This window comes from Phocoena phocoena, chromosome 6 (assembly GCF_963924675.1).
Source record: "Phocoena phocoena chromosome 6, mPhoPho1.1, whole genome shotgun sequence".
NCBI classification, from domain to species: domain Eukaryota; kingdom Metazoa; phylum Chordata; class Mammalia; order Artiodactyla; family Phocoenidae; genus Phocoena; species Phocoena phocoena.
The window spans coordinates 60,487,635-60,506,184 of record NC_089224.1 but is presented as its reverse complement, the minus strand read 5'-3'; the positions used below and the strand labels follow the sequence as shown (position 1 = coordinate 60,506,184).

The window sequence follows — 18,550 nt, the reverse complement described above, 5'->3', positions numbered from 1 at the left end:
GTTCCCTAAGTGGTAATTAAGTGGCCTGTGTTCCGTATAAACACCTAATAAATGCCTAGATGACTATTTTGGCAACCGGAGATTATGTGGCCCAGAAGCCATCCTTTAATCTACCAAGCAGAACGTTCTAAGGTAGAAGCCTGCAAAGTGGGAAATTACTGAGCTGTCCTCTACATTCCTCTGTGCTGAAGGCGGGAAATCCTGGCCAGCCCTGGGCAAGGCAATGTGTGCCCTAAAGCACAAATGACCCTCAAACCAGAATTTCAGGAGCCTGAGGACAGTGAAAACCTAGCACATCATCCCACACTCCTTTATTGTTTAAAAAGATTCGTTAATTATCTTGATGTTGCTAGAATGAGGGACTACATGATACAACACCATAGGACCCTCTGGGGGATGTTCAAGGGCATTGTCCACCAATTCTGCTTAGGTTCCAAAGGGCTCTGCTCTTTCTCCCCAGGGTTCTCCTATCACACACTCCAGTTTTGGAGAACAATGGAATGTAATGGTTAAAAGCCAGATCACCTGGCTTCAGACGGCAGCTGAGCCATTCACTAGCCATGTTACCTTGAGCAAGGCACTTAACCTCTCCTTGCCTCAGTTTCCCTATCTGTGAAATGGAACTGGTGATAGTACCTACTTCACAGAGTTGTTGTGATAATTAAATATTAGTTCATTTAATACAAGTGAAGTATTCGGGCCAGTTCCTGGCACTCAGGAAGCACTTAATAAGGAAGAGCTATTCTTATGCTGGGCCTGGGTAGGAAGGGAAAGAAGAAAAAACCTGAGAAATGACAACAGCCCTCAAAATGTCGAACTTCTTACCACACACCTGAATTCAAGAGTTGCCTCATCACCTCATTCAATAGCCTCCCACAAAAAAATATTTACTGAGCACCAACCACAGTGGAAGGTCATCTGATGCAAGGGTGGCGACAGGGTGGTGGAGGGAAGGAAGGCTCTTGTTCAGGGCACACACCTGGCATGTGTGGTTCAGTTCACCTAAGTTAAATGGGATCCCACTGTAATTCTGGCTGTAAAATAGTGAGCAGGACGGCAGAGTCCCTGACCTCGGGAAGGTATCATTCAAGCAGACTTTTAAGCAATCAACCCACATAAAAATATAACAACAAACTGTGTCATACTGTATGAAAGAAAACTGCAGAGGGCTAAAAAGGTGTACCTCAGAGCAGGAGGGGGTGTCATGGAAAGGCATGAGACCCGAAAGGTAAAGAGAAGTGACCCATACAGGGTCAGGAAGAAGTATTCCAGTCAGAGAGCACATGCAAAGGCCCCACAGCTGGAAGGAGCTTGTGTTTGAGGAGCTGAAAGAGGGACCATTAGGTAAGGGGGTAGGGGGAGCATACAAGAGGCAAGACTGCTGGCAGACCCTCATATGTGCTGTCTGAAGGAAGAATGTGGCTCTTATCTCCTCCTTGACTCCTGTCCGCCACATTTTCTAGGTACTTTATATGGTAGCAGGAAGCTGAAATTATTTGAGCAAATCAACAAGAAGCACTTAAGCTGCTTACTTACACAGGACAGCAGTTTAAAAATATCTCTGTTTATGAACCGGATATTTCTTCAGAGGGTAGTTTGGTCTTTCAAGGATATTCTTTACTTCAGAGATGGAGTCTTCCTATATAACAAAAACAAATCCAGCAATTGCATTACTCATAATGTAATACAGATCAAGGATATCTGGATGTGTAGTTTTGCATTTAAGAGGTCTGTGAATCCCATATATGCCGTATATATTGTGTTCATGATACATGTGTGTATATAGATACTATTTTTTTCCCCCTCCCTCCTTCCCTTTATCGCTTTCTTTCTTTCCTCTTCCTTCTTCTCTCCCAAGCCCCCTCCCTCTTCCCTTTCTTCCTTTTCTTCTTTTTACATTTTAAAGGGATTCCCTTACTTGAAAAAACTACGAATTAACAAAGCAAAGCAAATGACTTTGCAGACAGGCCATAAAGTAATCCACAACCCTGGTGATTAGGGGAATCAATATTCATTTAAACAATTCATTTAAATGCCAGCATTTAAATAAGTCAAGATGACCAATTCAACTACATGGTATAGTTAAATCCAACCAGAGGGGGCACTGTCAACCTTCCATTTGAATTCTTTTGAACTGGTGACAGGTCACAGCTAATGGCTGTACATCTGCAGTAGACAAAGCGCTGGGTTTATCTATCTATGGATCAGAAACACTCCCCTCACCCCCATAAAAGTCAAACAGTGAAAAACACCTTATGCACTTTGAGGAAAACTTTTTTCCATGTTGTGAGCTCATGCAGACCACACACGTCCCTAGATTCTTCCCTGGACAGGGATTCCTGTCCAGAGCAGAAGGAAATGTGCTTCGGGCCAGTTACACTGTCTTCTCTAAGTTCTTTGACAGGACAATGCTCCCTCTTGCTGTAGGACCTCTGCTTGATGCGTGCTGTTCTCCAAAGTAGCTGCTACTCATCACTCGTAGCTACTACTCATCACTCAGATTGAAGCTCCGCTGTCTCTTCCTCAGGGAAGCCTGCCCTGACTGCCAACTAAGTCCAATACTCCTTTTCATACACTCTCAGGATACCATGTAACCTCCTTGGTGAGCATCACAATTTACATTTATTTCTGTCGTTACTTGATTAATGTATGTCTCCCCTGCTAGACTGTGAGACCCAGTCCCCATATTATTTTATCAGCAAAGATCTAATTCCATCAGAAGCCCTGACCTTGTTTAGGTGTTGCTGAGATCTGTGGGACGTCAGATGACTACAGACCCTTTCGTGGATCTTCTTCCACATGGACTGGGACCCACGGTGGAACCTGCTCAACAGAGTAAACAGGGTGGAGTATTATGCAGCTGATAAAAAAGACACTTAGAGTGCATAACAATAAGGGTCGATATTTAGAACTTAAAGGTGAGAAAAAAAGCAGCAACATGCAAAACAGTGTGCATAGCATGGTTTCAATGTCTTTATTAAGCCTAGGTATAGGAAAAGCACTGGGAATAAAAACAAGCAAGATGTTAAAAGTGGTGTGTGTCAGGGTGTGTGACTCTTTTCTTCTTTGTAATTTACTGTGTATTTTAGATATTTCTCTAAAGAACAAATCCTGCTTTTACTTTTAAAACATGTAACCCCAAAATTTTTAATACAAAATTTAATCCCAACTGTTTTCTACCAGGGGTTTTTTATGTGTCATTTACTTTAGGCCACCCAGACCCAAACTTAACCACAGATCTTTCAGTGTCTTTCAGTTCCTCAAACAGGCTGCATTTTCTCCCTTCCATAGGCACTTGCCAGCACTGCTCCCTCGGGTAGAATGCTGCCACCCCCAAGCCCCATCCCCACTCATGTTGAGTCCTACCCACCTTCAGAGCTCAATTCAGTTACTGATTTCTCAGGAAGATACTTCCTGAGCCCCTTCCTGTAGAGCAGTGGTCCCCAACCTTTTTGGCACCAGGGACCGGATTTGTGGAAGACACTTTTTGGCACCGGGGTGGGGCGGGGGGGAGTTCAAGCGGTAATGCGAGCGACAGGGAGAGGCAGATAAGCTTCGCTTGCTCGCCCGCCACTCACCTCCTGCTGTGCGGCCCGGTTCCTAACAGGCCATGGACTGGTACCGGTCCGCGACCCAGGGGGGTTGGGGACCCCTGCTGTAGAGGGAGTCGGCTTCCCTATTTCATGCACTTGGAATCCATTCACCTCTCATTCATAGCACTTCCCCCAGTGGACATTTTGTCACTATTTGGTTAATGTCTGTCTCTCCTCCTAGACTGAAATTGGGACTGAGCCTCTTGGGCTAATAGCTCATCTCAGGGCTTTGCATACCACAGTAGGAATTTAATACATATTTCTTGAATGATTGAATCCATCCATTCATTCATTCATTCATTTTGGGGAGGGAAGTGAGTACCAATTCTTAAGTTGAGGCAGAATTTGCAGTTTGATTATGAAAAGCACAGATATTGTTTTCTTAAAATGCCTAAAACTTTTAGCAATTTGGATAAAATCGTCTCTTTAACTAATATACAGTAAACACTGGAAATGACAGAAACATGTGAGAATCAATCCAGTTGTTGTTGTGGCCACCACACTAATGAGTCCCTGTGCAGTTGCCCCTCTGCTCGGTTTGGGACCCACATCCAGGCCACCCATCCTGGCTCCCTGTAACGAGCATGTACCCTCTGGTTTCCAGGGAGACAAGACCAAGAGAATGACTGGATCTACACAAATCCATTACCAACCCAGGAAAATGACTCACAGCAAATGAACGAACCACCTAAAGCACTGCCCATGTTTAAGAAAAGGCCAGGCACATCATTTCTACACTCCTCTAAGAATTTTTAAGATGAAGGAATAGAAATATTTTGAAGCTATAAATAAAATTGGCATTTAAAAATAGCCACCAAATGGACACTGCAAATGCTTTTTCATTGGTCTTGAGTAACCAGTGCCAGAATTATCCGTACACTTGTTACCCTTATTACTATATACAATCAACACTATATTTGAAGACCTCTGAGAATGATGAGTCAACAGGCAAGAGCAGTGCTCTGCCTTGATTATGGCCTTCTCCTTGTGCAGTGGGATGACTGCAGATGGATGCTGAACTGCGGATGGATGCTGAAGGGATGTGACTCTATCCGGACACTGGAGCTAGGGAACCGGCTTGAGAGTGTTTCTCCCACGTTTGGGACTACCATTTCCCATGCTGCTAGTTAAAAGGGTTTTCCACTTCCTCCATTAAAACCTTGGGCTGATTCTCACTCCAAAACTTGCCTCCCATCTCATTCTTGCAAACTTGGCCCTTGCTGATTTCAGTATTAAGTCAGCAGAAACTCAAAAGGTATTTCTCATGCACTTCTGTGATCTGAGCAGAGGGAGACTGGTCCCAGTGGCTCATGTGAAAAGAACGGTGAGTGAGGCAGAGCCTAAGCACTGGTAGTGAAACTACGCCCCTTATGGTTGACTACCAGAAATTCTTGAGCTTGACTTACAGAAGATAAGGAACCAGCTTGTTAAAAACCCCTCTTCTTACAAACTGCCTTTACTGATTAAGCTTGCTTTAGTTGTTTTTATTCTTTTTTCCTTTCTTTATTTGCATACCCTCCAAGCTTCACATAGCCTAGGGTAATATATCACAAGACTTCTTAACCACCCCTACAGATAAAGCCTCTGACATCACAGGTCACTATAGTAATGGTGGGCTTAAGTTGTTTTACAAGAACGTGGAGTTGGATCCTGTCTAGTTCAAGCTGGCTAAGACTGGTTGGGATAACTAACCCTAAAACTGTGTCTGCAGAGTTATCTGATGAACAATTTTTTGACTTCAGAGGGTCAAAAACTCCACCCTCAGATCATGCTAAGTACCTCCATTTTTGAACATGCATCCCATGAAGAAGCATGTAACCCAGATATGCCTGGGCAAAGTACCGATTACTTCACCTTTTCTCTACCTCCAATCACATTTCCTCATGCCTAAGACCACCCTGCTTCTTTATCCCATAAATATCTCAAGCCCCTTAACTTTGGGGAGGTGGAGCTGAGACTTGTTCTCCCATCTCCTTACTTGGCTGCGTTGTGAATAAACTTTCTCTGCACCTCAGCATTTGGCTTGCTGTGCATAGGGCAAACGAACCTGGTTCGATAACAGTAACACCTAGTGTTCCAAGGGCTACCTCTGTGAGGTCAACGGGGAATGGATTCTTCCACAGGGGCTACACTGAGGTCAATGGGGAATGGATTCTTCCCCAAGGATACAAAGAGATATCCTTTACTCAAAACAGCTGCCTTAAAATTATTATCTTCAGTGCCACTTCCCTGGAGGTTAAGGTGACAAGCTCTCCTGGATGCCTGGAACTAAGAGGTTTCCCACAGTGCAGGACTTTCAGCGCTATAACCAGGACAGTCTTGGGCAAACCAGATAGCCTTTGTGTGACCATGTTATACTTTGTCACCTTATTTACAAATTCATAGTTTGATTAGTTCCAAACTTATCAGTTTAGAGTGACTTTGGACAGAGAATTTGCTGACTCATCAGAGATAAATGATTAAAACTCTGGTCTGCAGCCAGAGTCATCATTCTACAGTCAACTGTGCTAATTCCTGTGAATGACTTGCAAAAGCTCCCCACTGCCTTCCAACTGAGCCCAAATTCCTTAGCTTGGTTTCCACAGTCCCCCTCAGACCCTCAGCCTTGGCACCTACTTTTCCCTAAGGCTGCTCTAACTTTTAGAACCTGACAGCACCCCCTGCCTTCTCACCTCCCATCCCTCCCCTCCATTAACTATCACAATCCAATCCCCTCCCCTCTGGGCCCCCATGAAAATGCCACCTCCTCCATAAAACATTCCAGAGTACTTTCCTTCTCCTTTATACTCTGATAGCATTTGGTCTGTACTGTTCTCAAAGTTCTGCCTTGTAGAAAACTCTCTGTGTACATTTTTTTTTTTTTAACATCCTCTGCAAGTTCTCAGAGATCAGAAGAAATGTCTTAAATGTTAGCATTTCTATTCCAGGACTAGCAGGTTGACTATCAATCCTGTTTTCCTTCTGAGGCACTGTTTTTTCCCTTGTGTCAGCAAGTATTTATTGAATGTCTACTAAGTGCCATGAATTGGTAACTGATTCTTCATGTGTCTTTTTTTTTTAATTGAGGTATAATTGGTGAGGCACACTTTTAATCACAGAGATTCTACATTCCCCTCCACACACCCAGTACTAATCTCAAGGATTCTGACTCAATATGAGGCAATTCTTCAGTGAGCCAGAGTTGAGAATTACTGTCCTGCTGCATAAAGATACTCAGGAAAGCCTGGTTGAATGAATGCATAAACCACCTAACAAATTTATTTAAAAAGAAACGAGGCCTTCCTAGATCTCCTTCCTAATGGAATTAACCTCTTCTTGCTCTGCCTTTCCCCTACATTTTGTTTATATTTCTGTTAAGTGCACATCATAATCCATCTCAAATTTAGTGACATGGGGGTATGCCTGCCACCCTGTCTAGTGTGTGAGCCACTGGGAAGCCAGGACGTGTCACGATCACATACACTGCACATAATAGGTTCTCAATAAATGGATGCTCAATTCAGTCCCTCAGAAAATCTTGCTATGCTGATTATAAGGAGTTTGGGTGATGCACGAAAACAAGGCACATGGGCAAAATCCATGAGCTTGTTCCAGTTCTGGCAGCAAAGAAGCACTTTGGGCTGCAAGAGGATGGATCTTTGGTCACTAAACCGCTTTTACAGCTGAGGAAACTAAGGTCTAAAAGGCTGAGTACTTGTGTGAGATCACATAGCACTTGGAGACAGGTTGAGCAGAGCTCAAGTGTCCTGACTACCACCAGTTGAAGGTTCCTCCCCTTCTCTGTTTAAAAGAAATTCTAAGTCTTTACATCTGGGGTAACCCCCTACCTGCTCTGTCCACCTGTTAAGCTGCAGGCTGGTAGAAAGAGAAGAAGCCAGAAGAGAAGGGAGACCAGGCCCAGAGACGGGTGTAAATGTGTCTCTCACCACCTGTCTCTGGGAGCCAAGGCCAATTTTTAAAAATCTATGTTGTGTTATTTTCTTCCAATACAGTAACTAATCAAGGACTCACCATTACTTAGTAGATTTTATCAAAATATTTTACTTGGTTTCCTCAAGTCCATTTTAATATAAAGGTATTCTATCATTTCTGAAAAAAGTCTAAGAATGCATTGTCACTTTCTTATAATTCCTACTAAAATTTCAGTGCCACTTTTGTTCTGGGATATTTACTACAAGTCTCTTTGTTAGCAACTGTATTATTTTTATGTGGAGATTTCTTACTCTCATCACTAACAATACAGAGAAAAGCAGACTGGCCTTTTTTTTTTTTTTTTTTGCAGTATGCGGGCCTCTCACTGTTGTGGCCTCTCCCGTTGCGGAGCACAGGCTCTGGACGCGCAGGCTCAGCGGCCATGGCTCACGGGCCCAGCCGCTCCGCGGCATGTGGGATCTTCCCGGACCGGGGCACGAACCTGTGTCCCCTGCATCGGCAGGTGGACTCTCAACCACTGCACCACCAGGGAAGCCCAAGACTGGCCTATCTTTCATTCAAAACAACTATCTTAAAACTATTATCTTTTGTGCTACTTCACTGGAGTTGTGACCAACTGTCCTGGTTTGCCTGGGACCAAGAAGTTTCCCAGAATGCAGGATTGTCAGGGTTAAAATCAGGACAGTCTGGGGCAAACCAGATGGTTAGTCACATCAGCTGGGAGTGCAGTTTGGAAAATAAAGTTCCCTGCTCTCAATCTCTGGCCTGCCCTCCAGACATACACAATTGTGGGTTTGTGTGTGTGTGTGTGTGTGACAATAATATAAACAAGCCAACAAACCATGTCTAGAAAAAGAGAAAGAAAATACACCCACATATTAATCATGCTTATCTTTGGGTGGCAGGACTATAGGTGATTTATTTTTTCACTCCTTTTCATTTTTCTATAATTTCCAAACTTTCGAGAGTGAGTTCTTTTATACTGGTGAAACCAAAAGCTTGAGTTCTAAAATTTATGACAGATCATAATGGATAGATAAATAGTACCTATGCCAAGTTAGCTGTCTGTCCCATTTTCAACAAGCATTCTGAGATATGCTTTCCAGGGTAAGAGAAAAGTCTCAATTCTTACTTTTGGGATTATTTTTCAAGGAATAATAATTTTTCATATCAAGGTGTCCCCAGCTGAATATTCCTAAGGAAGCAAACTGATGAAGTGACCTGACTTTACTCCTGCCAGACCACAAGGCACTCTTCTAGCAAAGAGATGGGTGCTTGCTGCTGACCTTTCTCGGAGAAGGGGCTGATCCAGAAGAGGGCTGGGAGTTCTGGAGTGTTGGGAGGTGGCAAATGAAGTTTCCCAGTGGAAATCGGCATCCCCTTGATGACTGTAACTGGCCGAGGGCTTTCCAAACTTACTTGAATCTAACGATAATGGTGATTCATTCCTTAAAACAATCCGTTCATCTGGCTCTTTGATAACCTGAGTGACAATGTGCATTAATCGTTAGTTGTAGTTTTTGCTTTGGTTTGCTTAATTTAGAGCTGGGGGCCAGGTGGGACAGGGAAGAGAACTGGGGGCAAGATGATAGAATACCTGCCACAGGGATCTCCTGCAAATAAAAGAGGGGTGGGAATAGAGAAGACTAGAGACAAAACGCTCAGCAGTCAAGGGCAAGGAAAGATAACCAAAACTCTGTACATTTGGCATATATTCACAAGCCAAAATCAACTCATGCTCTGAGCTTTGGTTTGTGAGGATTGGAGATTATTGGGTTTGGGAAAGACATAATTTTTTAGACAAAATATTTAACTGCTATGGCAAAGGAAGCTCAGCGTACTCCATTTTCTTTGCATATATCCATTCTCATGTTGTAACATGGAAGTCTGCACCTTCACCTGAATAAACCAATCAAACTTTAAGAACAAGTGATTTACCATCTCATATACAAAGGTACTCGACTAGAGAAAAAGTAATGAAAATCCCTACTGATAAAGTAGATATTGGGCCTACATACACCCTCACTGGTGATTCATCCTACAAATGAAAAGAGTTTATGTGAGGGGAATAAACCAACTAAAGCAAAGCAACTCAAGTTAAACTACAGGAATTCCATAAGCAGCATTAGCTAGAAATATACTTTCCACCACTCATGGGAGAAAGCACAATAATTGACATTAGACAGCTGGAAATAAATCAGTTTACAAATGCTACTTCTAAAATTACCTTTACGTTAGCTTCAAGGCTGTCAAGAGAAGAAGCTAGAAGAAAGAGGAACAGGTGTTTCAATGACTCATTATTACCAGTTACCCCTAAAGCTGCTGTTACACTTATTCCACAGCAGTACAAAAATATTACACAATGAATGAATTATCAGAGAACTTAAATGCTCCCTTGTAAATTATACCATCACCTTTAAGTCTTCCTGAAGTCATAGCAATTTATCTATTAGTTTTACTGTCCTCTTGAGGTCGACAATGAGGTTATATTAATGACAGCACGTATGGATACAGGAAGAGTAAGCGGGAGTCTAAAGTGAAGCAATAACTTCAGTAGCCCTTGGGCAGCCTGGAAAACTCTTATTTGCCCAGGTGCCCAGGGCCTAAAAGAAAGCCATTTGGCTCAATGTAAAATTCATACCCTCTGCCTCTTCTGGCATTCCCTTTATATTTGGTTTACATAAAATCCTACTTATGCAGAAACTCTTGAGTGTACTTGTCCAAGGTAGATACAAAAATGAATACATAAGAGCTTGGAAAAACAACACAGCAAAAGTGTAAATCATTATGATTACCCAAGTAATCATAATAAGTAAATAGACCTAATGCCAGAGAATGGTAAGAATTACTAGAAGTAATACACACAGATAAAACCAAGAATAAATGGGATTTTTCCAGGTTGAAAAAAAATGCTTTTTTTTTTTTTTTTTTTTATGCGTTACGCGGGCCTCTCACTGTTGTGGCCTCTCCCGTTGCGGAGGACAGGCTCCGGACGCGCAGGCTCAGCGGCCATGGCTCACGGGCCCAGCCGCTCCGCGGCATGTGGGATCTTCCCAGACCGGGGCACGAACCCGTGTCCCCTGCATCGGCAGGCGGACTCTCAACCACTGCGCCACCAGGGAAGCCCAAAAAATGCTTTTGAAATGAGTATTTGCAAGACTATGCTAAGGCCACCGGGGCTTCCCCCAGCATGACTGGGGCTTAGGCAGTGACAAGGGTCTGCTGATTCCCCAATGCCACTGGTAATAAGAAGGAAGATATAGGGACTTCCCTGGTGGCACAGTGGTTAAGAATCTGCCTGCCAATGCAGGGGACACGGGTTCGAGCCCTGGTCCGGGAAGATCCCACATGCTCGCGGAGCAACTAAGCCCGTGAGCCACAACTACTGAGCCCAAGTGCCACAACTAATGAAGTCCGCGTGCCTAGAGCCATTGCTCCGTAACAACAGAAGCCACAGCAATGAGAAGCCCACGCACCGCAACAAAGAGTAGCCCGCGCGCAGCAATGAACACCCAAAGCAGCCAAAATAAATAAATAAATAAAATAAATTTATTAAAAAAAAAAAAAAAAAAAAAAAAAAAAGAAGGAAGATATAAAAAGGGATTGTTTAAAGCATGCTAATTGTCATATCCTCTGGGCATGCACATAGGTGTGTGGGCATCTTGTCCCAGAAGCTCTCTTCCACCCAACTCCCAGCTGAGCAGGGAATTGGTAATGCTAAGCCTCTTTTCAGCTATAACCATAAATCTGCCCTGTTGCCTAGGAACCCCCTTGCTACTGATTTTTGAACACTCCCTTTCACGGGGAGTTTGCCCTTGTTTCCTAGCTTCTCAAAGTGTAGTCCATGGACCAGCTGCATCGGTATCACCTGGAAGCTTGTTAGAAAAGAGGGATTCCAGGCCCCACCCCAGCCTTAGGGAATCAGAATCGCACTTTAACAAGACGCCCAGGTGACTCGAATGCACAGTGAAGTTTGAGAAGCACTGCTTTATTCTGCCTTAGGCCTGAATGAATGAGCTGACAGGTGACCTAAGGAAAAGTCTGGCTTGGAAGCTACAGGGATTCCAAGGATCTGAGCCCCGAGGTCTGAACTTCTTCTCTAAATGTAAGTATGCCAAAAACTTGGTGTGTGACCTGTACACACTCTGTAACCTCTCTGGAACCTTAGTTCTCCACCTGCCAGGATTAAGAAAGACAAAGGCTGAGACCAATGTGATATATGAGTCCTGTTGTAATTGAGCTAGCATTAAGCCCAACTGTCCTCCCTGGGAAAGTACATTTCCTGTTGCTTGATTTCAGAGTAATTGGGGAAGACAGTGCTGCTTTTATGGGCTACATGGGTGATTTTCAATCCAAAGGACTTAAATGTCAGAGGTGATGAAGCACTTTCTGCTTCAAACCCTGTCTTCTGTCCTTGGTTTGCTGCTGTAGAACAGTCACAGTGATTCAAGGACACCGGCTTGAGTTACCACAAGAGAATGTGCAGCCCCTTAAAAGTATAAACCTTTCAGCCTAACATAGGAAACCCTGTTGTCAGGGATGGTACAGGTCCAGTCTCACCAAGAGTCAAGAGAATGGGCCACCACCATCCCTTTCTAGCCTAAGAATTTTTATTAATTCAGGAATGGTTGAAATTCACTGCCCTGACCTTCAGTATTGACATGGTTCATGTATTTCAATCATAAAGTAAAGGCCTCCCAGGGAGGTCTTAACCCAGTGCCTCTCAGTGTGTGATCCAGGGGCCTCCCCATGGGTCTCTAAGACCTTTCAGGAGCTCTGCAAGATCAAAACTGTTCTCCTATTAATACTAATCTCTTTTTCACTCTCTTTCTCTCACAACTGTATAATGGAGTTTTCCAAAAGCTACATGATATGTCATGATGTCACCACTCTGATGTTTAATGGAATGTGTGCTTGTATATTCTTGTATTTTACAAATTTCTCAGTTTTAATTTCTAACACTAAATATTGATAGATATCATCTGCATACACAAAGTTCATTGGGGTCTTCAATAATACTTAATGCAAAAGGGTACTGAAATCTAAACATTTGAGATCCCCTGCCTTAACCTCACTGCTTCAGACAAATTGCCTCTCCTCCTTTGCTGACATGGAATCTTGTAAAGTAAGTGTTGCATCTCCTGATCTCCAACAATCCCCTGCTGCTTCCTATCCAGAGAAATGGAGAGTCCTATATGTTAGCTATCAGTGGTGCCTTAGCAAGCAGATTCCACCAGGACAAGATGCTCCCTGCTTTTCCAGCCCAGCCAGGGAACAACCACAGCTAGAGCACGCTCAGTGGTCACACTACTCAGAGCAGTCTCCTTCAACAGCTAGGGGAACTCTGAAACAGCTTCTCAGCTGACTCTGCTCATGGGAACTCCCTCCCTGGAAACTCCACAGCGGGAGGGCACCTGAGAATTAGGCCCTGAATTTCCAAAGAAACATGTGATTCCTCAGAATGAAAGAAGACTTAGAGGTAGGTAGAATGCATTCATTCCCATGGGGAAACTGTATAGGAATAACAAGAAACTCAAGTACCTCTTCTCACTGGAAATGGAAAGTTTGAAAAGTCAGATTTTCTTCTAGACTTCTGGGAATGATGCTCTGAACTGTTCTCACCAAAGGGCTTTGCACTGTCCACCTGAAAGGAAAGGAAAGGAATGAGACTTGAACCCACTGTAGCTTGTATTACCCTCTCCTCATTGCCTGTAATGCCTTTCTCCCCCTCAGTCACAGTCATGCAGGTGAGAAAAGAGGTTGGAAACAGATTAAATCACAGTCTCCAAGTATATAAAATGTTATACCCAACAGGGAAACCTGTCTGTCCCTAATTTCACTGAGGTTAGAACACGAAGACATGGCCTAGCACTAGGCACAAATCATATTCTAACCAGTGGTAAGGCTCCAGCCCAGAAAACAGCAAGTGACATTTACTTCACATTCTTTTAGAACCAGACAGAGTTTCATGTTCCTAAACAGTCTGAGCAGTACTGGCCTAGGTGTGGTCCTCCCTGAAGACAAGGGATTTTCACAAGGTGACATTTCAGCCTTCCACATCCCCTTCCAGTCTGAGTGTCTATATTCTTGAAAAAAAGAATAGTGGTGACTGTATTATTTTATTTAAGGTAACCGTATTTTCCTACACTGGACAACATGTCAAAATACTTGAAATAGAGACTCTTCCAGAATATGTATGACATAGAGTTGCTGGAGTTTCTTTGTAACATTGTTTATTTCTGTTTTTTTTTTAAATTTCAAGAAAGCATGTTATAATATTACTCTTCAATCTACTTCAAGAAATACTTTGATTAGAATTTACAATCTTGACAACATCAGGTCCTCTACATTTTAATGCTGCTACTTAAACTTCAGATATCAGGAAATCTGGCTAAATAAAAGAGCACTTAGGAAAGAGCTTGGCACATTAGTAAAGACTGTATAAGAATTTGTTAAATAAAAGTATCAAGCAAGTTTTAATTCCCTAAGAAACCTTCCAAGATTTTAAGCTTATTTAGCCCATAATGGCATACACTAAAGTTGTATTTTATAAAAATGTATGTCAAATGATATAAATCAGACTCAGTAAACTCAATTCAACAATATTTGTATGAAGCCACGTTTAAAGAGTGATTGCTAGATTTTGCCAGACATTTTTACCCAGGTCACCATGAAGAAAACAGCTATCCTGTACTTTCTAGCCAAACAACGTCTCTGTTCTACCTACAAACCAACTCTATATCCAGTCATCTCAAAAGCACCTTGCCTTTGAGATTTACCATGCTTCATTTCTTGTGTCTAATGCACAAACATCATCATTAAGTCAAATTATCAACTTGACAATAATATCAACAGTTAACATTCTGAAGAATAAGTCATGAACTAGAATGTGGAATGGTGTTCATGAAAAATATGAACTAATACTGGAAGTGTTTTTAATGTAATATTAACTGTAAATATCAAGAAACAAATCTGTATATACAGTATAATTACAACTTTGTGGGAAAAAATAAGGCATTATGAATACCAAAAAAAGGCAAAAGAAAATGTATCAAATTAAACAATGATTTTATTATTCTGGTGAACCTGTGGGCAATTTTTGTCTTGAACTCTTCTACATTTTCCTTTACTTTTATAGTATTCAAAAAATCTTGAGACTATGAGAACAAGTGTGATTAAATTTGCCTACTATTTCCTGAGGGCTAAATCTAAAATAACTTTGATTAAGGGCTTTGACTGTGGCACATCATTGCATCTTCCTGCAGACATATGTTTCCTGCTCTTAAAAGTGTGGCCATTAAGCAACAACCTCACTAAGAAAACTCAAACCAGTTTTCTTAAAACAGATGAGGCTTTGGTTTCAGATTGGTACAGAGTATATGCCAGCCTTTGATATGCATCTTCTACCACTGACAGTTCATTGATTCTTCTGGACAGTGGCAGGTTATCATATGTAGATAACACTCTCTATTAATAATCTTCAGAAATTAAAAATAGGGATGGCAGACATTTACTAAGCAAGTCTTCTGCATAAGACATCTTTCCTGACAATGACTCTAGGAAGTGAACATAATTTAATCATAGCTGTCATTCAATTTGAATTTCCTCTATTTATTTACTTACCCATTTGTTTTCATGGTCCAACCTTCCTTTATTCCACCCTCATTCACACCCTCACCATTCCAAAGGACTGTGAAAAATAATTTTAGGCTCACATGTCTTACTACAAATGGAGGTTTGCTTTCTCCAGGTATTTTGAAACTATCTCCAAGATTCAGTTGAGCTGGCTGGTCCTGAAAGGAACGCCTGGTGAAATATGGAGAGGGCGGCCGGGACTGCATGCCTTGGGGCAGTCTGTCGAGATTACTCTCCCTTGGTTTCATCTTTATACTACTTAAGTGGAATTTTGGTCCATTTGATGTGGATAAAGGCCTTCGTGACTTACATCTTTCTTCCTGAAAACCCAAAAAAGAAACAATATTTTTAAAGAAGAAAACTCAATCAGAATATAACTGTGTTTAATTGAACTTTAACTAAGGTAGAAGATTAAACATCTCAGATTTATAAAACATGAACTTAAGGAAGGGCATTTAAAAATTTTTCTTCAGGTCAGGTTAGTATCACTAGTATATTTCAACTATTAGCAGTGAGATTTATTTGCATTATGAGAAAGTTGGAAAGTATCAGATACCCCCACCCCCACCCCATCATAGACAGATGATTAACAGATGTAGAAATATAGTGAGAGAGAGAATTTGGCATAAACTTGGGTCCAGCAATTTCACTTCAAGGAATTTATTATAAAGAAATAATTATGGCTATATGTATAGCTACAGAAATTCTTAGAACATTTCAAAAATTAGAAACCAACTATATTGGTAAGTAAGCACTTTCCTTTCAGCTCCAAACCCACCTTTCTACACTCAGCTTTATGATACTGGACCCGGCACTCTGCAAACCCCCTTCGGTTTTTCCAGCTGTTTTGTTAGGCTCCACCACTAGAGGGCGCTAGAGGGAGACCGTAAGACTAGAGGAGGAGGAAGGGACTGGGGACTTCCAGTTTTGCATTCTGTTCTTGTCAGCATCACCCCAGCAACCATTCTTCACCTTGACAGCAGCAAATGGCTCCAGTTTATAGTTTTTTCCTATCATAATCCAAAACTAGCCTCACAGCACCAGGTGGCCAGAGAGCCCCTTGCTCAGAGATTTGAGTCTAGACCCACAGGATCCTTCCTCCAAGCTCCTGGGACAGCAGCAATGAGTAGTGTCCCTCCTTAGAGATCTGAGTCCCAGCTCATCAGAGTCTCCCCTCTGAAATCATGAGGAAACACCCGGGAGAGCAGCCCCTCCCCACATGTCTGGGTGCCCTTTCTATGGGGTTTCTTCCTCCAATTTCTATGTTCTTGATGATCCAACCTCTTCCCTTTGGTCCCCCAACACTAGAGGTGGAAGCTGCTTCCTGTAGTTACTATCTCCATCACTTCACTGTTCCCCTTTTCCTTTCAGTCCTCCAACCCTCGTTTAGCCCTTTTTTTTTTTACATTAAATCTTTCTGTTAAAGTAACAGGTATGGTTTGTTTTCCAGACTGGACCCTGACTAATATATCAGCTTAGTACCCAACAACAGAAAAATGAATTGCCAAAAATTATGGTACTTCTGTACAATGGCATAGTATGAAGCCATGAAAAATTGCCTGGCTTAAGCATACTTAAGGACATGAGAACACGTTCATGACATTCAAAGTGAAAATATGATATGAAATAATATCATTATTGTAGTATGGTCCTAATCTTCTAAAATTAAAACAATATGTGTATGTGTGTGTGTGTACAGAAGAATATATTCAAAAAAGTACTCATGCTCATCTCTAGATAGTAAGAATAACAGGTAATTTTTATTTTGTCCTTTTTTCTTATCTGTATTTTCTAATTGTATAAAATAAATGGGATACTTTTGTTATAGGAAAACAATGAAAGCTATTATTTTTAAAAGTTAACACTTAAAAAAGTTAATATAGGAAGACCTATATTAGGAGATTAAAACAAGATTAAAATGGTGGAGTAGAAGAAAAAGAATAATAAACTGAAAGATCACTGTGCACACTTAAATAGATTGGAGAAAACAGTGGGTAAATAAGGAGAGACTAAAAAGCAGCTATTGCCTTCCTGAAAATTAACCACTGGCTTCCCATTTATGAGTTATGGTGCCCAGGGGACTGACGGACTCGCACAGATTAGTGACCCTTCTCATTCAGTATCTCTTAACCCAAAGCCCACATTTTCTAGGACTCCAGGTGAGGTCTACAAACTATATTCATTAACTCTCTATATCATTTTAGAAACGATTTTACATGGTTGCAAAATTATGGACAATAAGGTAAAACAAAAACAGAAAGAAGTCAGGGTGAAGGGGAAATTAGGGCTGAACAAGAAAGTAAAATGAAGGTAGTGCTCATGGATGCCCCAAGACCCTTACTGTTACCAAAGGTGGCCCACAAATACAACTCTGAGCTTCAGCCTCAGCACAGGAAAGAAGGAAACACTACTGTTGATAAAATCAAGAGTAAAAGTCATGGAACAACAACAACGAAAGCTAACTAAACGACACATCAAGCTTGTGATCGTAGCTTCTGGATCATTCTGTTCCACCAATTATGCCATGATGAATACATGCCAAACATACTCACTCTAATGTGACAGGCTGAACGAACAGTTTGACTATGGAAATTCAAACCTAGTAATAAGTTTCCAGGTTTCTGTTTGTCCAGTTGCATCTAAACTTGGTAAACCGAGTTTAGGCTGAAATTCTTTAAATTTGTGGAGAAAATTTCTAACATTTCTATCACTGGATTCTCAATTATACTTACAAGAAATCTGTTTCTATGCAGAAACACAGGTTCTCTGATGGCTGTCCTCGTAGAAAACTCTATTTTGGGAGCAATGCCCTGAAAATAAAACAGCATAAAAGATAACAAATAAAATGGAAAGAGGGTCTTTGCTCATCCTATCCTAACTTGAAATCATCCGAGAACCTAAATGCTCTTTTCTGTAGTTGGCATAATCTACACACATTATCTAAAATACATACATAACGAATATATGTACAGTGAAATATTATTCAGCCTTTCAAAATAAGAAGATCCTGCCATTTGTGACAACATAGAAGAAACCAGAGGACCCTATACTAAGTGAAATAAACAAGACACAGAAAGGCAAATTCTGCATGTCTCACTTATAGGCGCAATCTGAAACAAACTCATAGAAACAGCTAATAGAAAGCTGGTTGCTAGGAGCTGGAGGATGGGGGAAATGGGGAGATGTTAGAGGATACAAAGTTTCAGTTAGGCAAGATGAACATATTCTAGAAGTGGAATGTACAGCAATGTGACAACAGTTAACAATACCATATTTTATATTTGAAATCTTCTAAAAGGGTGGATGTTAAGTATTTTCACCACAAAAAAGAACAAAAACAACAGTTTACAATGTTAAATGATGGATATGTTAATTAGCTTGATTGTGGG

The 18,550-nt window shown here is 41.5% G+C and overlaps 1 protein-coding gene across 3 annotated transcripts in view; it reads right to left on the bottom strand.

Moving 5' to 3' along the window:
* Positions 1-1,549: 1,549 nt before the first annotated feature.
* Positions 1,550-18,550, bottom strand: part of SPATA6L (spermatogenesis associated 6 like) — a 45,535-nt gene continuing 28,534 nt past the window's right edge. For all 3 annotated transcript variants that reach the window (XM_065879288.1, XM_065879289.1, XM_065879290.1), the window contains 7 exons: positions 17,894-17,971; positions 15,242-15,481; positions 13,068-13,170; positions 9,754-9,788; positions 8,813-9,009; positions 2,730-2,823; positions 1,550-1,639 (listed from right to left, as the gene is read on the bottom strand). In XM_065879288.1, coding sequence (XP_065735360.1) covers positions 1,550-1,639; positions 2,730-2,823; positions 8,813-9,009; positions 9,754-9,788; positions 13,068-13,170; positions 15,242-15,481; positions 17,894-17,971 — 837 coding nt within the window. The remainder of the gene's footprint in view (positions 1,640-2,729; positions 2,824-8,812; positions 9,010-9,753; positions 9,789-13,067; positions 13,171-15,241; positions 15,482-17,893; positions 17,972-18,550) is intronic.